The sequence below is a fragment of the Nymphalis io genome, chromosome 9 (assembly GCF_905147045.1).
Source record: "Nymphalis io chromosome 9, ilAglIoxx1.1, whole genome shotgun sequence".
Classification (NCBI taxonomy): domain Eukaryota; kingdom Metazoa; phylum Arthropoda; class Insecta; order Lepidoptera; family Nymphalidae; genus Nymphalis; species Nymphalis io.
The window spans coordinates 4,425,904-4,451,068 of record NC_065896.1 but is presented as its reverse complement, the minus strand read 5'-3'; the positions used below and the strand labels follow the sequence as shown (position 1 = coordinate 4,451,068).

The window sequence follows — 25,165 nt, the reverse complement described above, 5'->3', positions numbered from 1 at the left end:
GATTCGTTTAGAAACGAACGTGTATACGCTGCAAGTGTATTAGATCTTGATAGCACTGTAATAGTATAAAATGGTAGTGATGATTCGTCCTGATTGTATAATGGCAGCAACTCGTGCGGGGCGGCGGCGTGTGGGCGTCCCTCCGTCACCGATCAACTTATACGTGATTATTATTTTCTGCACCTCACAAATCATGTCTATAGATTTATTCCGACTTTGCAATTCAAGACTTTACTATCAATTGCAAGAAAAATTATTTATAATTTATATTTTTTCGTTTTTATATATTTAAGCGACTATGAATAGAGAGATATATAGTTGAGGATCTTTAGGGAATACATCACTGTTATGACGTGTTTTATTTGTTTATAATTCGTATACTGCTCGGCGGTAAAGGAAAACTTAATGGGGAAATCTGCATGTGTCGTATTATGCCACATGTATTGTATACCCTACATCAGCGTGGTGGGATGCTATAAGCCTTCTCCTCAAAAGGAGAAGAGAAAGAAGTTCCAGTGCTGGGCTAACCCAGCACTGGAACATTTTTAGTAATTACATTACTTGTTCTTCTTCTTCAAAGGAGAGGCTGTTACATTGAAATTATATTTTATTATGTATGATTCTTGCTTACTGTTGCTTTAATAACTCCCGTATCACCTGTACAAACATGCTACGAAGACTAGTCATACTGTCGCGATGGTAAGTACGTGACTAATTTATTTATACTACTTACAACGGAAAGGAAATTGATTCAGCGTTAACAATGTCTTATCATTTATCTCTATGTAGAGATAAGAGATATACAAATGTTATTGATGGTTAATAAAATAAAAAGGTAAAGAATTTTTAGATAATGAATTTGGTATTTATCCTGTTGATCAATGCCTTTATTTATATTGTATAAATTATTGCCAATAGAATAAGACGACTTAAAAAAATAACACTAAATTAGTACCACTTAACTCGACTAACTTTTAAATGTAATTTATTTTGCATTCCATTGTCATCATAAATTAATGTTTTTGTAACACGACCAATCATAAAGAACGTTTTTTATTAGTTATTTAAATGAAACACGAATTTGGCTGAGTACGCATGTGCGACGACGACGTCACCGGCGCGGCGCCAGCGCAGCACATGTATCGCGTAGTTGACAGACGTTGTAAATAAATCGTTTTAAAACAAACTGCCTTACCTACTGCTGACCTAACGATACTTATAAAAATAAACTTTTGATAAGGAACGTGAGATTTTAAATTAGAAAATAATATAAGACAATCATTATAATATTAATATTACAAACGTAATGTTTTCATGTTATCTATAAAAATAATTAAAACAAATAGATAAATCAGTGAATAAAAAGTTAAAAATGTAAATTTTTTAATTAAATTATATCAAGTATGATAAAAAGAGGTAAATTAAAAAAAAACTTCAAGGAAACTTAAAATGTAAACTACCGTAAACAAAACCCTTTGCGGCACAATTACACGCAATTTGAAGAACATCTAATTAGAGCGTAGTGAGGGCACTCAACATAGCACATGCTTTGATGATTACAGTTTATCTTAAAAAATTCCTCGGCCATAGAAGTGAATTCTTTTGCATGGAATGAAAAGTTTTACGAAAATTATGCTTCGTAACTAATGAACGTAGTACGACAAAAACCCTTTCAAGAACAATTTAAATCGCAGCTATAACAAGGTCCTAAATGCCTTAACACACTTAAAAGTACACAGATTTAATTTAATAAAATTATTTCAAATATTATCAAGTTCTCAGCAAACATATTTTTGTTAAATATGCAAATAAACGAAAATTGAGACGAAGAATGAATCGCATGGGAATGTTTATTGATAAGGTGATAGCAATCATTTTGGGCGATCACATGCTTTCGCGTGATCACGCCAATCGTGGGAATGATTACAAATGATCCACGTCATTTTACGATCCCACCACTATAAATTTATGATAACAATATTTCACAGTCAATAAAAAAGACGAATGTGGCTACATAAGTAAAAAAATGGTCATTATGAAAATAAATTATGAAAAGTAAAATTGAAATATAAATATGTAAATAAATATGTTTCTAAAAAATAAAGTTATAAGCATTTTAAGCTTATATGTATGAGTATGTAGGGTAAACGTGTCTGAAACCTAGAGCAAACATCTCATCGCCGTGTCTCCGTCAGTACCTCGATAAGAATTGGTCACACGTTCTAAATGACAAGTGTCAGAGCTGTCAGTGTACCAATCTGACCTGTTTGTCAATATTATGTCGATTTGACTAGTGTCAATCGTGACGCCTCGAGATCTTGTTTGATAAAACATTACATTTCGTAATAATAGTGAAATAAAAAGGCACGTTCCAAATTATTTTCAGCTAATTTGGTTTTATAAAATCTCTGTACAAGACATATTGACATACTTGAAAAGCTCAACGTATATATATGTACGACACATATATATGTGTTGAGCTTATGTTGAGCATATGTTGAGCTTTTCAAATATGTCAACAAATATATATATATATATGTACCTACCACAGGTATACACATTTTGTGAAATAAATAATTTTATTTTATTAATAATGTTTACCAAATAATAACAATTCATAAAGACCAAAATTATAAATACAAGTTATAATAATATACACAACTTTATAGTTGAGCCTAATGAAAACCTAGCTAGTTTTTTTTTTTTTTAGAATAGGAAGGCGGACGAGCATATGGGCCACCTGATGCTAAGTGGTCACCAAACGCCCTTAGACATTGGCATTGTAAGAAATGTTAACCATCGCTTACATCACCAATGCGCCACCAACCTTGGGAACTAAGATGTTATGTCCCTTGTGCCTGTAATTACACTGGCTCACTCACCCTTCAAACCGGAACACAACAATATCAAGTACTGCTGTTTTGCGGTAGAATATCTGATGAGTGGGTGGTACCTACCCAGACGAGCTTGCACAAAGCTCTACCACCAGTAAAGGAAAGTAGGAAGGAATAAAACAGGAAAAAATATATGTATACATATATTAAAACATGTATACATATATTTAAACATATGTATACATATATTTTTTTTAAATATTTTTAACATTGAAATTACAGAGGTCGCAGTCCTTATCTCAGCTTGCCAGCTTTGTATTTTAAAAAATATTTTTTTTAAACCTCGGTTGTCATATCTCTTTTTTTCATAATTGTATCTATAATGAGATAAATTAAAACCCGGTATAAATTTAATAACTGAAAACCTTATTTTATTTAGTTGTGAATTTATTTTTATGTAACTATTTGCATTCATAGGCGATTTCGAAAAGTTGTATTTTTATCTTCTGTTTTAGCTCGCTTTTGTAATTTCGAAAGCGAAATTTTCAAATACTTAACAGTTTTAAAGGATATCTACCAAAGTAGATATGTGGCTATCTATCTATTAGATAGCCGCATCGTCCCCATGCCCGCATATGAATGTAGTTCACACGAGCGATCACAGACGGAATACGAAAAGATGCGTGAGAAGGAGCCGTGTGCTTTGCGAATTGAATACTAAGACTTCACTTACATTTTCATTTACTTTACTTGCATTTATTTTGTTGCTTTTTTTTTCTTTTTCTGGAGACAACTACGCTAGTTCATCACATAATATTCTACCAATGTCGCGTATATTAGACAATCGTCCCGACTTCACACGGCTAAATAATACGAAACATGTATTTTGGATATGATTTGCGTAAAATCCGTTCTTAGTGAGCGTCTACGTCGGGGAAGGAGTAACTGTGACAAATATCGAGTTAAACGGGCGGATGGTTTAGAAGATGTCGTGATTCAAAGTGGTATTTCGCTTATATATACACAGAGGACACATATGAGATCAATTGATTTCAAAATATGAATTGTTTAATGATGATGAGTATAAACTATATAATATAACATTATATAACTAGAATAATTTTAATCCTTTACAAATATTTCCTTTTTCTTTTTATTTAAGATATCAAATTTAAAAAATAACGTATATCAAAATTTAAAAGTAACGATTTTTAAATATTTTGTAATTCACCTGATATATTACTGTTATACAATTTGTTATATACTGTAATAATTGTCGTAACATATAAACAGGCGGCACAATAAACACCGTAAATCTTATCCGTACACGAAATGACAGCGGCGAGTGTGCATCGTGATAAATCTCACGAAGCGGTGAAACTGCGATTTTTAATCGAGATATAAGCTGGTTGTGCTTTCCTAATTAAATTCGTCTTCATGCCGCTATATTAAAGAAAATACCAATAATTCACCGTAACCGTCAATTTATATTAAAAAATGATTATTATGATTGTGGTGGTATAGTCGTAACGTATAAAGATTTAATGGATAAATTGATAATAATAAAATATTTAAAATAAATAAGAAATTAAACTCATTAAAAAAATGAAAACCATTAGTCAATGTCAACATTAATTTACTATTAACATTCCATAATAAACAGTATTTTCAGAAATTGCAGCTTTATAATGTTATTATTTTCTGTTTTCGTGTTCACTTTAGTACTTACCTAACTATACCCCACAAAGTTAATAAATTGTTTTAATGTGGCGTAAACGGAGCACAACCGTGACAATGCAGAGGAATGTTGCAGCGGACCGCCAGGAAGTTGAAGTCAACTAATAAGTAAAATTTCGAGCCTCGATAAATCGATTGCACGAAAACGATCCTAAATAAAAAGTCTAAGGTCATTTAAGGAAACGTATTACCGAAACGAGAAGAAATTTATTACATTTGCTTCAATGAAAATTTTAATTCAAATTATACGCTTTTACTCAGCATATGCATTAATTTAAATAATATCGGATCGAATCGAAAGCGGTTTTAGATACTTAGTAGTAAAAGGCGGCTAGTACAACAATGCCTGGTCCAGTCGCCAGAGGTTGTAAACTCGATCTAGCTGTGCGGACTGGCCTCTATATTTTCCGCATTGAGATTGCGTGCCGCGTGCCCGGCGGCTGCGGACAATTTATAGCTCGGTGGAACCACATGTACATGCTTGTTATTATTTAACGGACCTCTACGCCCTGGACAGACTTCGCCCCCGGCCAAATCCAACGCAAACTCGCTAAATATGTACAGGCTTGCAATCCTACAATATGACTAACCCAACATTTTTACATATTAATTATGTATTTTGCATGTTTTGAATCGATTACGAAATTAGAATGGATTCGTGTAATTAGCAGGTAAATTACCCAAGCCATATTCAATTCCTGGGACCGTATTTGTACAAAGTTATGGCTAACAGACTTGAGATTTTATGGTAACCAAAATCATTTAAATGCGCTTCTCTGTATTTGGTAGTGGACAGTTTTTGTTGCATCCGATTTAAATATTATTATAGAGGGTTCCAGTTGTCGAATCGAATGCAATACCTTACAAAGCACGTGCTTAAGTATCGAATAACGATGTCGATGCAATGACGAAAAGAGCTTGGCAAACGGGTTAGACGTTAGAACATTGACGCATAATGCCCGCGCCCGACTCCGTATACAGCGGGTGCGAGTGAGAAGTAGCGGCAAGGATTGGTATCGCCTCAGTTGACCGACCTTGTGGCACGCGCCGACCGCACTCTAGTCTATTTGATTTACCGACCTCATTAAATCTAATTCTACAGCTCTACACCCACGATAAATTATAATTGCAGTACTATATATCTTACGTCAGTGCAGTTACTTTAATATAAATGACCGCCATACAACCTAGGCGATTTAGAAGGGAACAATGTCGCAATTTGAATGGATTTAAGGAGAATATTTATAAAGATCGCATGCGAATAAACTGGTATGCTTTCAGCAGTCGCTAAACATAATATTTCAATTGAAATCTTAATATGTCTTGATAACCTAATAGTCAGTAATTAGGAACATACTTACCAAAGCTTCAATTTCGTAGAATGATTTGGCTACACATTATGTTAAATTAAAAATATAAATATTTTAATGATGGTCAAATCTAAATTTGGTCGGAACCCAATACCCAATTATAGTGTCGCGAATACCGAAGCCATTAAATCAGGCGAGATGACGGCCAAACCATCCAATAAGGATTTCGCAAAACTGACCAGCACAGCGCCGACACATTCCGATTCCTTATATTGTTATGCCTAACAATATCTCATTAGAGTGTTATTTTTCTTTTGAAAAAAAATGAGAATTGATTTCGATTGATAATTACAGTTAATGACGATCATAATCAATCGCAAAATTTCAGCGCGTCTCAAATGAGACAAAGCTAAATTATGATGTTAAAAAAATTGTTTTTACTAAACATTCTAAACGTAATGCTTTTAATGCGTGTTAATTCTTCATGTTACTTAAATAAATAAAAAAATATTAAATTAAAAAATATAAAAAGTTTTTAAGTTAAAATAAGTAATACGAAAAAACACTGTAATCGTAAATTGTTATTTATATATAATGTTTTAAGCATAAATAACAATAACCAAAGACTGATTTATGTATAAATCCATTGTAAAAATCCGCATATTCTATGATGAAAATACAATTCTATGCTGACTAAAAACAGGTTTTATTTAAAGGAAAGATTTTACTGATATTTTTTCCTCGCATTTAAATAACAAATTTGACATTAATTGCGTTAATCAAAAAAAGGTTTTATATCTTTCAATTAAACTTTTACATTTTAATAATTGTAAGTCATAAAATATTTCTGCTATGTGTCTAATCGATGCTATACACTATTATTCTTACATTGTAGAAAATATTAACGAAAGAAATAAATATGAAGAGTATAATGGCACTCAATAGCACATCAACTGAAGTGTTCGGCCAACAAGATCCTATTTCATATCAGTGAAGCGACAATAATGACCGCATTGATGTATACCTGTTTTAATAAATATTCTTTACAGTTTTGCTTTTTAATTATTCTTCTTACTTTTTATGAATACATTCTCAATCAACAATAATGACGAAATAATATAAAACGAAGCATATATCAACAATAACACAGTACCGAAGACCCAAAACTCTGACACGAGACACGATTTGAATTTTTCAAGTTACCAAAATAAGGAGAATAATATATTACCATAATATTTAAATACTTAAAAGCTATATCCATGAATAATATTTGTTATTGCAACATCATTTATCTTACGAGTTTTGTGCCAAATATGTATATCGAATTTTCGCAATAGGCTCAATGATTTGAATATTAATGGATTTAGAGACCACTATGAATCAACAATGGCGACCACAAAGAGCCCTTTGTGTCGAGATTCCATAAAAAAACACAAACCTCGCGCCCACGTCGATCCTATTTAAACATGTTTAGTTTTTATAAGCATCGATATATTTTTCATATTCCGTAGTTTATGTATCATAATTTTATGATAAAATAAAACTTGGAGCATACTTTTATATAAATCGGATAATGTCATGTTAAAACATTTTATTCCATATAAATATGTATATATATTATAATAAAGTGCTAATTTATTCTCATTAAAGTAGTTATAAAAGTTTATTTGAAATACAACTTGCGATTACTTTTGACATCTAAATTCGCTACTATTTATATTAACTAGATTTTGCTCGCGGCTTCGTCCCGTGTTTTGTTTGGTCAGTTTTAGGTATAATAAGTCTACGTCCTTTCTTGGGGTTGAAGGTTGCAAGCAAACCAACAGTCACTTTTACATTTATAATATTAGTATTCATTAATCGGTTAACAGGTTTAACGTTTTATAATCATATTTTCCGTAACATATCAAACATTATAAAATCCATTATTACATATTTTTTATAAAAAAACATAGTATAATATCAATTAAGTGACATTGTTAAAATATTTATGTGATTCTAAAAACTAGCACCACTGATTTTAAATCTCACAGCCTGTGACAGTATCGTCTCCTTTTATTTTAATGGAGTGAAATTTATGTTCATTAAAAATTTATGACTCTGTTATTCTTTTTTTCATAGCCGCGGCTGTTAATAAAAGTTACATTAACAGTCGCATCCACATAACCCTGGTTTTATAGATATATTGTAGAAGACATCATATGCTTCCCAACCAACCAAACAGTGTAAACATGAAACACCGTCTTGATTTAAGTGGACTTTTCTAACTACTAGGAATGTGCATTGTGTATTTAAAGCCGGCTGCGCGTCAAGCATATACTTGTGTCAGTAGTGGCCAGTGTATGTTTACAGAGCTCGTTAGACACCAAGCGCCATTCGAACCCGCCTACACCTCAACCTAACCGGCCATTGGACGCGTCAGCTTACCATTACCAGGGAACACTCAGCTCTAACGTAAATTATCGTCTCGGCATATTTCATGAACCGAACAAATATTGATTTTCGAAGCGCAATTGTGATTTAACGTCCGACGGCTATAAATAATCCTTTCAAACTTAAGCTTCTCATCAATCATAAAAGCACGTATGTATGTATGGTGTGTTATTGCTACTTTTTTCTCGCATCGCTCCGCGCCTCAATCCGTGACGAAATGAACGTACGAGTAATGCAATTTTGATTAACTCCAACGCGAAGGAGAAGCGATGCTGATAATGAAGACATTATTTTATGACGTGAATCGCATTTCAATGTCGCTATCGAGCTTACACGCTCTAATGAAGTTTTATCTGTCGAATTGTTCCAATTTAATAACTCTTTTTGCAGTTATCACATCGATCACAAACATCATAAATAATGATGCAATACGAACAGTCTGATGTTTCTTGCGATTGTATTATCGATTATATTCCGTAAACTATTGTATCTTGTTTCTCATGATTAGAAAGAACAAAAAGTGTTGTCGTCCTCGATTGTTAATAGTGTTTTCGTAACACGCAAAACGCTCATAATGCTGACTTTCACTACAACAATCGTACTCCCTGACAAGCCAACCTCGAGATCAAGTCACGAAGGACAGACAAGACCACAATAGATCAATCTTTTTAAAACTGCGATTGCGTGTATGAATACACTTTTACGTAATAACATTATCGATACTAGTTAAAAATAATAATATTAGTAATTATGAATAGACTAAATATTAACATACATTAGCGTTTCTACACGATACGTAATATTAAATATTTTTAGAAGGCTGCGGACCTTTACAAATATATAAACAGGGAATGCTTTTACATAGTGAGCACACGCTATGTGTCGAGGTGCGAACTTTAGGGGTAGATATACACGAGGCGTGAACGCTAAATCGTCGCTCAAATACGGAGGTGTGAAAAGCATGATCGTGGCTTTCTTATTGTGAGGTAAGCCGACCGGTCTAATAAATCCGAATGACCGCTACCCGTTCGCTACGTGATCTATGCTCAACACCAGTGCTTATAGCTTAATTCATTATGTTTAAGTCTTAAAACTTAACTCCTAATTCTATTCAACGATTTTAACATCATATACAAGATATTTTTTTAATTAAAAATATAACATATGACATTTGCAATATTAAGGATCAGACTCCATTACACTTATCTATGCGTTTTGTAATATATAATAGTCTATGATTCTAATGAGTTGAAATAAAGTATATAGTCCCTCATACAATTTTATATATATACAGTTTTTATTAATAGTCAATCCGAAGCAAAACATAATTTAGCAAATATGTTACCGAAACATTAAAGGATACTTTTCAACGGTCAATTAAATTATTCGCTCAAAAAAAATAATAATTATGTTTACCCTTATGTCCGATAATTTGATTTCTAAAAGTATTATTAGGTCCAATCTTTTATACGGATGACGCGAACTATTGGCTTGAATGAAAATCTATTAGAAAAAATGGATTGTTTTATAAAATGCATGCATTCGTTGTATTTCTTAAATTTTGAAAAACTCGATCACACATCCGAGTGACATTCGACTCAAGTGGCCTTTCTTCTATATTCTGTACCGTACCTTCAATATTAACCTTATGTCCAATTAAGCTTTTCTTTTTTACTATTATCTTTTCTTTTAGTTGAAATTAAATTAACAAAAAACAAATACAGTGACTATTGTCAGCCAATTAACACGAAGCGATTTCTTAATTTTCAATTCAGTAAAACCTTTTTATAATATTTAGTAAAAATATTTTAAACGATCGTTCGTTCTGCATATCGAATGTCACTTGCGTGTTATATCAAGTTACAAGAGCGAAGCTGTGCATTCGTGTGGAATTAAGCAATTTAACACGAAAACCAATTATTTACGTTAAAAGGGGAAGTCAAAATTATAAAAGTGTAAAGCGACAGGAAATAATTCAAGTGGCGAGATTTTAAATAAAATGATATAAAAAGTTATTGATGACATTTTTCGCTTTTCTGCCATTATCATTTATATCAACTAATATATATTATATATAGAAATTTTATTATTATTATATTTTAAAATTAAAAATAAGCAATTTTTCATTGTACATTAAAATCGATGCAGGAGACCTAATCACTAAGTATGTCTTAAGTCTTATCATTATATACTATGAGATTTGATCTCACTGAATTTACGCGTATCGTGCTGACTCGACTTATACTATGGGCAGATGTGGGGCAAATATAAACATTTTCTATCACGGAAAATAAAAGAGACTACGTAGACAGTCCAGAATTTGTGCGTAGGCCTAACGGATTACGCCACCAGCCAAAAGACACCTGCCCAGGCAAAAATACCATAATTTTACTCTAACCGCTTCGGGATGGCAGGACCTCAAATGTCAAAGTATCTCAAAATATATCTGTATAGTTAAAATATTCAATTTATAATTTCGTATACAAAATTCTCAGGAAATTGTGAAATTTACGTGTAGATAACAATTATTAATCCATTACACGTAACATACCAACTTTGGATTCCGAACACTTTCAATGGTGTCATTTATTTAGTTTTTAATCTATGACGCATGGTAACAAATCTTCTTCCTTCCATAATGTCACATTAACATTTTTTATTGATAAACCTAAGTGGAAGATGTTAAAGATTTTTTTTCGCTTTTAATCCATTACAGAATAGTCGTATTTATCAATTATAATTAAGATACAAACGCTTATCTATATATATATAAATATATATATATATATATATATATAGATGACCTATATCTTACAATGTTACCTTAACATACAATGTTGAAAAAACAAAGAAACTCAATTTAATAGGGAGCTCTGTCACTGATTATATAAACAAAATAAAAATGATCCTACGTTACGCGTAGGTATTTCAAAAGAGAGCCGCGGCTCGCAGCCATTTTTTGTCATACTAATTTAAGTATCCCTAACAGTCGTATCCTTTAAGCTTACACCATCATCGCAAAGGATAGCTAGATATCAAATTGTTGAAGAAATCAGTTCATGCTTATTTTTTAGCGGTCGAGATTGCAAAGGGCTATAAATGGTGGACTGGAGCCTCAGGCGGGTGCCATTTGCAATCGGTTATGGAACGACCGCGAAGCTGTTTTTACATTATAATCGGTCGTCCCAGCTCACGTCTTTTTTTAGTGTCCAGATAAGCGAAGATTGTAAATGGCAATGAATGCAAAGAGGTTTTATATTCCATTTACGGCAATGGATATTTTTCGTAATTGAACAATTCTGAGTGGTTATAAATGTGGTTAAAAATATGATTAGTCTTTTGATGTTTATTCCTATGGTCCAATATTACATGAAAAATTATTGTCTTAATTTACTCGGAAGAGATAATGGGCATCAATCCATTATAAATCTTGTCCACAAGAATTATCAAGTCTGCTAACCAGGAGGGACGCCATGACAAGAATCAAGTTACACGTCAGCCCGTGCCGCCTCATTAGCGACGCGCCACGTTATAAAGTAAATAATAACTTGATGCTGTATACGAAGACCGGCTCGAGTCATTTACATAAACAAGAAATATTATCATATTCAAAAGTCTTAACAATCGAATTGTTGCTGAGGAAAAAAGTTGGTGGGCACCATGACTTGAAACAATAATAGTTTGTCCGATGGGTTAACAAATATTGTAGGCACTATTATCATTCATTCTCAGCGTGGTTCCTGATAGGCAATGGTAGAAGAACAACATATAAATATTGATTTGAATCTTTCAAAAATGAACTATTATAATCGTCGTTGTGTCGAGGAGATTGAGACACATTAAAATGCAGCTCGTGCGACGGAGGCCCGCGCCCGCGCATCCACTATAATAACCGCTCTAGACACCACTAATGCATTATTCAACGAATCCTGCTGATCTCGCATACCGAATTTTTTTACCAAATTCTCTCTTTTGAAAAGCGATAAAATATATATAGTCTATCTTCTTTTCAATATAGTGTCGCTTGTTTTTTTTTATTTTTTTTATTCACAATCAAGTAAGTATAAACATACTTATTTACGCTTCCAGAAAATCGTTTCTATTACTACATAAAGCATAAACTTTCGACATCGATGGTTCGGCTTGTTTTTTGTACATCGATTGTTGTAAGATCTTTAATTAGCACCGTTAAGCAACAGCAACCGTCTCCGCGAACAAATTGAAAAAATAAACAACATCACAAAGAACAGCTTCATCTAACCTGTTGATACAGCGCCGACCTACATACGCGAGTAATTAGTTAAGTTCATTCAAAGGATTCCATGTCCGACGTCTGTATTCCTATCACTTTAATTTTTCGTTTTAACTTCAAAAAGATATAAATATATAATGAAATGTTTGTACATATAAAACTACATAAAAAAATTAAACATGTCTCAAGTTCTATTTCAATGGGATGAATAAGCTATAATGTATTTCTATTCTATTCATCACTTAACTAGCTTGACTGCTTGTAATTTTTACAATATTTTAGTTTTTTAAAAATACCTACATCATCGTTTTCTTTTTCGAAATAAACGTGAAATCAATCTTTAAATAGAGCATATTATAATGGATGAAATATCACCTCAATTATAGTCTGTCTTGTCTGGGTTGAACAATTAATTTTATATGACTTGGCATTTTATTTGCTAACCTTCAGACATATTCCGTTCACAATTAATATAACTTTTGAATAATACGTTTGGATTAAATTGTTGTTTGGTTTAAAAGTATAAACATCTAATAGAAAGACATAGCTATTAATTCAAATAAAACACGACAGCGCTGTTGTAACTTCTTTCCTAAACTAGGCCAAAATGATTATTCTTAATCAACAATAAAACGTGAGGTTTTATTTTCGATTATAACTTAATCATTTCATAAAAAAATAATTGCAATAGCATGTCTGTATAATTATTTATACTTATCATTTTAAATTATACAAAACGTTATTTGTAAACAAATAATATGGACATAAAATAAGTAAGAAATCATTATAAATAATTCCTGCATCATTCCTCGGTGGACATGTGGCGTACTGTATTGTATTACCACGCCCGTAACACCAGACATGTTATCTCTGTGATTGAACTTCAAGCACATAATAAAATATTTCTACGTATGCCTGCAGCGTGAGCCGAAAGATGATCGTAATAGTCACCCCTATCAAGTGCCTTGGGAACTCGCGTTAAAAACCTATACGAATACATGTAGTAATAAAATTGTTAAGTAAGCACGTTTGTTGTAATTCATTTAGAAATTTTATTATAGGCAATTTAGTACATCTTATACAGGTATATACAACCAATATATAAAGATATACTAGTCAATAAATTGTTTGATTCCACGGCAGTTTCAACGAGCTCAATAGACTTGCCTAAGGCGAGCGTCTCGAACGGAACACGTGTCGCTGATTGCCCCCAATTGGCGAGCGAATAAAAACAATCGTCGCTTAAAAATAACAGTGATTTCATCCAGCAACATGTGATGGATGTTTTCTCTTAGTGGAACGAAGCGCGGAGTTCCCAGGCTTATCCCATGTGAAATGTCCCTATGTCGCGATCCCATGAACTGCCGAATCATTTTGGAATCGCTAATGACTCGGACAAATATATATATATATATATATATACAAAAGACAAGTACGCGTAAGGACAGTGAACTGAGGAAACTTCCCGGAACCCAGGGCGACGACATAATGCTCTATTTAATACAGAATCTGCCATATGGGGAGCGGTCCTGAACTGACTACACGCTACAAGGCCATGACGTGCGCTACGCACCATCTGATGTTTTATCATTTAATACGTAAACAGATAGCCACATCCGTGCTTCGTGGTCATACTAAATATGGGTCAAATTCAGGAAGTAAAACCGCAAAAAATCACAAACACATTTTTATCATTGTTTTTATCAGCAAAAGATCGTTCAGTATGTGGTAGGCGTTTATAACTTCCGCCGTTGGTGTTGTTAAGATCGACTTGATTAATTGCTTGCTCTCATAGACACTGTCATTTGCGTCGATATCTTGTTTTTACAGCATCAAGAAAACCCATTAATGTAGTATGTAAAATAAATTTTCACCATGTACACTGATATTCGATGAAGCTATTTATTACTTCATTTGTTTTAAATATATAATCTTTTTTACAATTTTCTAATGTTTTTTTTTCTTTAGCACAATAACGCTGGTATCAGATAAAACATCTCTGTAACAACTTCTTATGTATAAAATGCAACAAAACGTGGCACGAGACCAGGATGTAGACACATTTAGTCGAGCAACAAAAACTGGTATTTGTCATGATGTCAGCAGGGTCGCTTTTGTCGTGGCTTATCGTCTATTATCTATTATGTAGAAACCGCCATTGTTAAAAGCCGAGAATGATTTGTAGGCTGGCGCCAGGATTGAGCATTTAAATAATCTTTTGCTTCCATTAAGCTGATTAACTTTCTTCAAGTTATTTTTTTATATGCATGACGCATACATAATGATATTACGCACATCCGCTCCAGCTTGGGATACAATGTAAGTGCATGGGGCAAATTAATAAGACATTTAACTTGGTACAAATATGTCGACGTGTATGTCTTAATTGACGAATGTAATCATTTTGCCGAATGTAATGATATTTTTAGGCTCAAGTGGTATTTCAAGCACTTTGAGCACGTAGATATAACATTAAGAAACATTTTAAAAAAAATCAAATTAAATAATACATCTTTGTTTCAGTATGAGCTTATATTATTACTTATACGGACGAGATGGCCCAACGTTAGAACATGTGAATGTTAACCGATGAAAATGGCTTCAAGCCCAGGCAGGCACCACTAAATTTTCATTTGCTTAATTTGTGTTTATAATTCATCTCGTGCTCGGCGGTGAAGGAAAACATCGTGAGGAAGCCTGTGATGTTGACGATGATGCCTTCTGATAAAAAATTGCTACATATCTATCCTTCTTCTTAATAAGGAGAGGAATCCTTCACTGCCCAACAATGAGACAGTCACAGGCTGTTACTAGTGATTTTACAGTTTATACCTACCTATAACACACATACAGATTACATTACGTACAGCGTAGTAAAATTGTCAATTTAGCGTAGCTACTTATCAATCAGTGCAGCGTATCGTGCGAACGCGTCATAATAGAGGATATTATAATAAACAGCCCGGACCCCTCCGTCCTCCCTAATAAATATTAATGTATGAACTTGAGCCCCACTGTACAGGCCAATGCTGGTCCATTGACACTCAATTTACTCGTACTTTTTGCTCAATACACTGATATACTCTCGCGTTAACGTTCTTCTTGCATTCTTTGAGCACTTTATGATTAGCGCCGCTTTGTTTTATATCTCGTCTCGTCTTTTAGATTAATTGTTCTTTTAATTATTTGATGCTGCACGTGTTATTTATCTTAGTATAATATGCAAGATCAAAGTTTGAGACTCGAGGCCGTAAAAAGTTTAATAAAAAAAATATTTTTTACTAACAAAACCTATATAACATTATTGTTTTTAGGACTGACAGACAAATCATATTATTTTATTATTATATTAGGTAAGTGGACTGGCAAATAGGTCTTCTGATAGTAATCAGAATAGAAGAAAAATAGAGCACCCACGTACACATTTGCGCTGTAACCAATTCTTTCATCGCCAATGCGCCAACAATTTTGGGAACTAAGAAGTCCCTTGTGCCTGTAATATTATTGGCTCACAGAGAAAGGCATTCATTCTCTCATTTTTATATCATAAACATTTATGTAATAATAAACAAGTATATAATAGAGATATGTTTATACAAAAACTCAATAACTGAGATATAAAGACTGAACAAATCACTTGAATAGAAGTCGAGCTTTAGTTAACAATATCAACTTTTTATTTAATTCATTGTAGACAATAGCCACACCCCCGCTTAAGTCCGGAAGGGTCACGTGTCCTCAAATAGAGAGGGTGGACGAGAACAGTTTTCCCATAGCTTTCCCACGCTACCCCAATGAAATGGGAATAACATGGGAAACCATACTTGTTGATTTTGTTCCGTAATCACCCTTCACTAGCATCATTTCCGGGGCGCAATAGCAATTAAATTAATTTCTTCTAATGTCCCGGACGTGTTGACATATGCTTAAGTCTTGCTAAACTCATTAACATTAGACGTTTTATAGATGACAGTGTAAACGAGAATATCTATTTTATATCGATCACGATTTATATGAAGATTTCCGTTCATTTTATTTATTGAAAGTTTTAAAATTACAATAATTACCTCATTTATATTAAAGTATTAAATGACTTTTAGAATTTCAACGAATCGTTTGAATGTTATTGATTCGAAAATATGTTCCTAATCTTTGAATTACTAAATACTTAGCAACAATTTTAGGTTCATTTTCAGCATGCAACAATATATATAATGAATACGAAATAGGTTGGTATTAAGCAAATTGCCAATTGGACTCCGCCGCAGGCTAAGATACCCATACGAAGAATTCCTATAAAGAATTTATATCCTACTTACGAAACATTTGATTTATTTTCCGAAACACGAAAAAAATCTAAGATTTGCATAATGTATATTTTATAGTCCTATGTACAATTAAATATCAAATGTCGAACAATACCTTGACATATGTAATTTTGTCATATTATACCTTTTATCTGTATTTTTTGCGTTTATAATTGCAATCATAAATTTTAGCTGAATAAGTATCCGACATTTGTCAGCACGATGTTTAAAAACAGCAAAACTGTCATTTACGTTAAATTCAATAACGTTTGCGCTGGTTTAGCAATAACATAATATATGAGTAATAAGTTATATTTATTTCAACATTTGACATAAAAAATGATAATTAGATGTCTTTTCCATTTTGAAAGGAATTCCAAATTTGAATTTGGTGAAATTCAAATTTTGTGAAATTTTGAAAGCTAGGCCTGTTTAAAGTTAATAATCAGTCACGCACGTTCTGCTTCTTTTTTATCTGTTTTATCTAATATATTGGTAATAAATATATCTAAAAGTACAGGTTCTGATTGCAAAGTAATAAACAATCAAACTCCATAATATTAATTAGTATGATATATGATAGAGATGGTATGATATACAATGAATACAATACAACATATAAACTATGATAATCAAATACAAGAAGCCGTGATGGCTTAGTGGGGACACACTCGAATTTCGACGTGGATCACGCGGTCAAATCGAAATCGCAGCAAGAACTATTAAGTCTTAACGCGATTTATTTGCTTGTAATTCATGTCTTTTTCAATTGTATTCCACCGCATATATATCCAACAACCCGAAGTAGAGCAGCGTAGTGAAAAAACTCTTAACCTTTTCCTTATAGGAGCCTTTTGCCTACCAGTGAGACATATTACTGACTGTAGATTGTTACTTCTTATTTACATTTAACCTTGATAAAGCTGAGGATAATTCATAATATTTAAAAATATATTCAGTCGTTGTAATACAGCCGCCATTTTAAATATCTTATTAGAGCAATAAATTATAATTATTTTTTATAATCGATTTTATGTGATCGTAAATTATTCTGAGCAATGATATTAAAATACTAAATTATTGTAATATTGTACGGTTAACATTATTGTAAGCTTACTACAATACACTCATATATTGTATTCTTAAATCTGTTTTGGGCATTTCCATAAACAAAACCAGTATTGAATATAAAAACGGTGATGATTTAATACAAAATGGCACCTTATTAGAATGGACATAAGATCTATTTTAATAATATTCTTAATAAGAAAAATAAAAGTCTAGTTGGATTATGGATTTGAATTTTACACTTTTTTTTTGTATTTTGTAGATTTTTTAAGACGTGTTATTTAACGTTAAATAGGAATTGTTCAAAAATAATTCCAATAAGTTAAATATGTATTTAGATATCAAATATTTAAAAGCAAACGCCGCAAAAAGTGAATATTTAAATTATGTACATACATAAACAAAAATGTATTGTTACTATACCTTCAGCTCTGTATACATTAGTTATTTAATAAAATACTATTTATCATTAACATACAATATATCTTTTAATAATAACGATACTGAAAAAATAAGAAATGTATAAATAGAACAATGTTATCGAATAAAGTACATACCTGCCAGTCCAGTCGCACTGATCACCAATAGTTCCCGCCTCCGCAATGCAGATCAGACCCAAAACAACAGTCCAAAACACTGTCTCTGGACCCATTTTTAATTTCAATAAAGTCAAGTAAAATTACACGAGAACTAATATCACAACACCATCGCTTCAAATGTTCTCTCTATCAAACTCATAATTCGTCCGTTTAATTTGTTTTGACACAAATAAACAAAACGTAATGATAATGACGCAAACGACAACCCTACTTCAGTTCTCAAATTGTACTAACTTAACTTTCGTTTCAAGGTATGATAGAGATGGTAAGGCCACTTTACTACAGCTTCCCTATTACTTCGTGTAAGGCAGACAAGGATGGCAATAATAATATCGCAAGACGAAACAGGTATATATTGTCATCTCAACACTTATCGTATTTAGTATAATAAACCCTAAATCCTGGTGTGGAGAGTTGATAAATAAAAAACCGCTTAAAATTATATATCGAAGCTTTTCGTAATGGCGGGAAAGACCGTGGACTTCTACAATCAACAATCTTTTAAGCTTAAGGCGGTTGAGGTACCGTTTTACGTATAACAATAATTATAAACATGTTTTTATTATGACAGCTTATTGTTTTGTGGTATTTATTTAAGTGCTTGTTTTTCGAAAAATACGTATATACCTAATACAAAATATCATAAATTCTGTACACTCTCCATACCTAATATTAAGCTTAAGCTATCGAGTTTTATAATCCATTTTCTGTAGATTAATTTAATGAAATATCTATAACATAATTTTAATTACAAATTTAAGACTATTATTAAAAATAAAATAAATTTAAAACAAATGGAATACTTAAATTATATATAATTTGCGTTGATATATTGTGCTAAAACAGAACACAAAAAATGTTCAATTCTTGCTAAACCAAATCGTAAAAGCAAATTATGCCATTATGAGCTTATTTGCACTTGCGATTAAAAGCTTTATTTGGATGCATTTATAAGGTTACCCTACATTTTTTCTACTATGATCCAGCATTTTTTTATAACATTTTGAGATAATGCCTACACTAAATTATGGGTTAAAAATTTTAAAATGCCGATTTTGTTGCTAAGTAATGGTTCGATTAGTGAGATATGATTTTCGGTACGCTTTTGCGATTTAATTTTTTTTACTCGCATTCCATGTTTCCTACTTGAGTTTGGAACAATATATTTTCATGCTTTTTATCAATTCCATTCTTTGGAAACAAAATATTTTGATGGCGATAGGGCTTGTCACGTGTTAGCCTACGTTTGCACTCAGATAAACTAAATCAATAGCCCATGTTTGCTCGACGTAAGATAGCCGCTTTGTCGCCATTCAGTCTTGCTTACTTTAGGTCTGATTCGCCTTCTTATCTTACTAACCAAATATGATTTACTGTCCATTTGTTTTAAGCGTTATTTTCTAATTTATGTAGCTATTGTTAAATTTAATATTCGTTAACATCTTTCAAAAATTATTTAACTTAAGTTTTTATTTTTTGGGTAATATAACATTTAAGAAGTAAGCTGCATTTTAAATACATATACAAATCGGAAACATTTCCAGATTCATGTAAAAACGAGTTCGATTAATTGAACTTTCACATTATAATCTATTGTAAATTCAAGAAAGACACAGAATAAATAATTTGTTTATATACATTTCGTATTTTTGAGTAGTATCGACTTAACCAGAAACGATATCGGTTTGCGCACTTTTTAGATGAACATTAGCAAAACTGTATTACAAAGACTACAGCTTAGTACTTATTGTCGATTGTGTTATCCTTGAAAACAACAAAACAAAGAAAATGTAAGATAATCTTTGACAGCATTTTTCTTCCTTATACAATATGCTATATTTACCAACTATTTTTTAATTATTAGTTAATTTTTTAATAATTATTTACATAATTTTAGATTGAAAGGTTCAATCGATTTTCATTTGCTTAATTTGAGTTGATAATGCATCTCGCACCCTTCATCACGTCTTAGTTTTTTACCTATTTACATTTGATGTACACATGGATAAACTAAACAATACAAAATTGTACACCTCAACTCAATGTTGAAATTTTATTAGCGTACAGTAGTAGGTTTCAATTAGCGGTAGGTAAGCGCTAAAATAAAAATCATTTTATTTTAGCGCTTCACTCGGTCATCATGCTTGTACTCGATATCAAAAATAATACTATAAGTAAACGTACCTATAACAATTTTAGGACCGGTAGTCTCATTCCTATGCCCTATTTTCTAATTACGTCACGTGCATTGTATAGATATCTATTGTTTATGAAACGAATGCATAGGAATTATCAAATGTAAATAAACATATTATTTTTCTATAAATAAAAAGTTTAGTTTTATAACTTTTTCATTTTCAACCCGTAGTAGCTTAATGTGTGTGAATGTTTATATTAGAAGCTGTAAAGATTTTAAAACAAAAGCCCTCATGTGTTTGTATGGCTGCTATTAAAAATATGTATAATTACTACAAATATTTAAATACTCAAGAATTGCTTATAAGATTATTGCCAATATTTTTATAGCATTAAATTGGAATATCAAAAAGATTTTTTATGTATAATTTTCGTTGGCTGCCTATTTGTTTTAAAACTAAATTCAATATAAGACTTTTATTTAACAATAAAACTATACTTAAACGTATAATACTATCGAATATAAACATCCGTCGTGGCATGAAAAAATGAATGACACAAAACATAAATGTCATTAATTTATACTTTTGTTGCATAAGCAAAAGAGTTAAACTTTTTAATATTTTTTTTTATGAGCATTTACTTATAAACGTTGTTTAGCAGATGATTAGTTAAGCAATTCTGTGTCTTCTTCTTTCGTATGCCAAATCAATAATGACAAAATAAGTGAAATCAATGATTAACTATACAATCACTAAGCAACGTTATTAACGTAAGTAAAAAAAGTAAGTAAAGTAAGTAAGGCCACATATTAGTAACTAATTTTTATATCCAAAAATGGCAAAATTGCACGATTACAGATTGAATGAGGCTTTAAAGGCTATTGCGATTCCCTGGGGCCTAGGTACAAGGGGTGCTAATTGCTAGATAATTTCTTGCCCTAATTACTTTTATTGTCCGGTCCGGGGATAAGAACCCGTGAAATTCTAATATGCAAGCGTACAAGCTGACCATTGGATAAACAGACAGCGCAGTTTATGAATAATAATTATTTACCTCATATAGCTATAAAATAAGAAAAGCAAAAAAAACTTTAAGCAAGTAGGCTTATGTGGCATTATAAGTTATTAGGTCCTTACATATGAAATTGGCGTTTTGTACGGGAGGAATATAAAGTCAATTTTTTTTTTGTAAAACATATTTAATTAATCAAAGTATGCAGCGTTGTTATCTATGCACTTTTGCCATCTCATAGGTAGTTCATTGATCCCTTTACTAAAAAACCATGGGCGAGAATCAATAAACTCTTTGAAGGCGGTTTGGACTGCCGCATCGGAGTTGAATTTTTTTCCTTGTAAGAAGTTGTCCGGAAATATAAATTCCGGAAAAAATGATAATCTGTTGGAGCAAGGTCCGAGGAGTACGGTGGATGTCGCAGACATTCCAATTGTAGCTCATCTAACTTAATGGTTGTTTGTTGTGCAGTGTGTGGTCTTGCGTTGTCGTGAAGCAGCAGTGGCCTATAGCGATTGACCAATCTCGGTTGTTTAGCATCTAATTCTTCTTTCATGGTTTGCAGTTGCTGACAATAGATGTCTGCCGTAATCGTTTGGCCAGATTTTAGAAAGCTATAGTGAACGACACCGGCGCTAGTCCACCAAACACTCACAAGTAACTTTTTCTGAGTCAATTTTCGTTTAATATAAATAATAATTGCGACGAGCGCTCCCGATTATCGTACAGTATCCACTTTTCATCACAAGTAATGATTCGATTTAAAATCCTTTCATTATCGTGTCGGTTGAGCAAAGTTTACTGGTGGTAGGGCTTTGTGCAAGCTCGTCTGGGTAGGTACCACCCACTCATCAGATATTCTACCGCAAAACAGCAATACTTGATATTGTTGTGTTCCGGTTTGAAGGGTGAGTGAGCCAGTGTAATTACAGGCACAAGGGACATAAAATCTTAGTTCCCAAAGTTGGTGGCGCATTGAATATGTAAGCGATGGTTGACATTTCTTACAATGCCAATGTCTAAGGGTGTTGGTGACCACTTACCATCAGGTGGCCCATATGCTCGTCCGCCTTCCTATTCTTTAAAAAAAAACTCAATTCATGAGGTACCCATCGTTCAAGTTTTTTTACTTTCCTGATTTGCTTCAAATGGATTAATACAGTTTTATCACTTACCCCGAAGCCTGCAGCTATCTCTGAAGTGCTTTGTGATGGATCCGCTTCCACAATAGCCTTTAATTCTTCATTTTCCACTTTGGTCTCCGACCGTCCACGGGGTTGGTTCTGAAGGTCGAAATTTCCAGAACGAAAACGTTGAAATCAAAAACGTACAGTGCTTTCTTTTGCGACACCAGCGCCGTACACATAATTAATCCTTCGAGCTGCTTCTGCAGCACTGGTGCCACGGTAGAACTCGTATTCGTAAATATACCGATATTTCATGTCTTCCATTGTGCAGTAATAAGCGACGCAAAAGAAAAAATAATGAGAAAAAAACAAATGAATGACTGTTTTCAAAACTCAAATGTACCAGCTAAATGAATTTATAAATTTGAATTTGGAATTGTTAACCAAAGAGGAGATATTTCAGATCAAAGTAGTCAGTGCGACAAAACCGTAATTTCATATTTAAGGACCTACCTAATATTTAAGATTTATTTTTACTCAGTTACTGACTGATTATTTTTGGTAGATTCTACATTTCAAACCGGATTTTGTTGTGTAAAATTAAATAAATGTATTTATACACAAATAAATGTACTAATATAAATACATTTATTTAATTTTAAAGCGGTTAGATATGCCAGATATGCCAGATATTTATACAGCGAAAATCAAAGGACAAGACAGAAATAACACAATTATTCATATACTTTAACGTATATTTATAAGATTTTATGAAATGAGTAGAATATACATAATAATTATTTTCATAAATTATTACTTTGTACGCAATTTTTTATCTTAAATTTTTACTTGACCGTCCATTAAGGTTGACATAACAAGACAGATGACACTTGACACTCACATAAATGTCAGACACGATCATGAGTTAGAAAATAATGAAAAATATTCTTCAAGAAGTGCATTTATAACTTAAAATGATTCGCATTTGCCAAAGTTTCGCGTGCTTACACATAAAGGGCTTGATTAAACCTGCATTATTCAAAGACTCTTCGTTAAAATCCACAGTTATAAGTGTACATCGAATAAATTCCAGCAGGAATTTTGCTACCAAAGTAAATCAAGAAAATGAGCTAGAACGGATATATTATGGCCCGCTTACGCCGCAAATAAAAGCTGTTAAGATATTTTCAGTTAGTTCGAGTGCGGCAGGTTTAGCAGCCCAACCTATTATAATACGCGAAGCAACAACTATCGGCAGCACGTCTCTGCTAGTAGCATTATGTTCAGTTGTAGGGTTTTTCACATTTGTTACACCGTTATTATTGCATCTCATTACGAAAAAATATGTGACCGAAATTCACTATGATCCTAAAACTTTAACCTACAAAGCTACGACTATCAATTTCTTCTTAGCATCTGTGCAAGTAAGTTTGAAAGGCTTTTCTCGTATTTTTTTTTATTTAGTATACAAACAACATAAAAAGAGATTTTATAGTAAGGGCGAACATTTTTTTTTTAATAAAAATAAATTGTGATTATTAATGCTATTAAGCCCTTGAGTCTCAAATAAGTTTTGCAAATAAAACAATTATGAAAGAAATGGCTCTAAGCATATTTTTTGTTTAATACTACAAAGTCCCGATATCATAATATTGATTTGTATATTTTGTGGACAAAGTCAAAGTCAAAAATCTTTATTCAATATAAAAGAGTTACACTTACTTATTGATTGTTATAAATCTCTCACCGGATTCAGAAATAAACACCTCAGACCTGACAAGAACCGAAAGAAACTCAATGGGATTTTTCTTATTTTTTTTTTATATCTCATCCTTTACAAGTAATATTCAACAATAGCAGAATAATTTATTTTTTTTTCAATTTGAAATAACATTAACTTTTTAAAACTTCTGTATTTACAAAAAGGCCAGAAATGGTAATTTTATAAATATTTTAATTGTTTCAGTTGGATTTTAAAGCGGAAGATGTGGTTGTACCTGATATTCCGGGAATGTTTACAACCATGGTAGCCAAGGGCAAACCCCTTTTCATTGAGGCCAGACACTTCACAGATCCCCTTTATTACGCAAAAATAATGGGTTATGATAAACCCTTAGATTTCAAACTTGGAGTAAACAAGGACAATGAGGATGATAAAACTAGTTAAATTTCATATTATTATTTAGTTACTAGAGAAATAAAAATGATAAATTATTGATTTTAATTATTTTTTTTTCATTTCCTTTAATCTTGCTATAAATAATATTATTAAGCTATATTTAAATGTTAACAATTAAAAAACATAATGGTCTTCACCTGAGCTGAGAGGGGAATAAATTCTGTAGATT

At 32.1% G+C, this 25,165-nt stretch overlaps 2 protein-coding genes across 2 annotated transcripts in view; one reads left to right on the top strand and one right to left on the bottom strand.

The window, feature by feature from the left end:
• LOC126770818 (meteorin-like protein) overlaps positions 1-18,782 on the bottom strand; it is a 28,137-nt gene extending 9,355 nt beyond the window's left edge. Inside the window, exon 1 of the mRNA XM_050490397.1 lies at positions 18,499-18,782. Within this exon, the coding sequence (XP_050346354.1) occupies positions 18,499-18,593 (95 nt within the window). The 5' untranslated portion in view covers positions 18,594-18,782. The remainder of the gene's footprint in view (positions 1-18,498) is intronic.
• A 4,936-nt stretch (positions 18,783-23,718) lies between these two features.
• On the top strand, positions 23,719-25,041 carry LOC126770831 (transmembrane protein 70 homolog, mitochondrial). Its single transcript, XM_050490423.1, has 2 exons — positions 23,719-24,241; positions 24,784-25,041. The coding sequence occupies exons 1-2, from the start codon at positions 23,792-23,794 to the stop codon at positions 24,982-24,984; spliced, it is 651 nt and encodes a 216-aa protein (XP_050346380.1). The 5' UTR covers positions 23,719-23,791; the 3' UTR covers positions 24,985-25,041.
• The last annotated feature ends 124 nt before the right edge of the window (positions 25,042-25,165 follow it).

Bases quoted from the DNA above. Each gene is read 5' to 3' on its own strand.
- LOC126770831 (XM_050490423.1), top strand. From the start codon at position 23,792: ATGATTCGCATTTGCCAAAGTTTCGCGTGCTTACACATAAAGGGCTTG. The intron at 24,242-24,783 runs GTAAGTTTGAAA...TAATTGTTTCAG, and splicing joins TCTTCTTAGCATCTGTGCAA to TTGGATTTTAAAGCGGAAGA.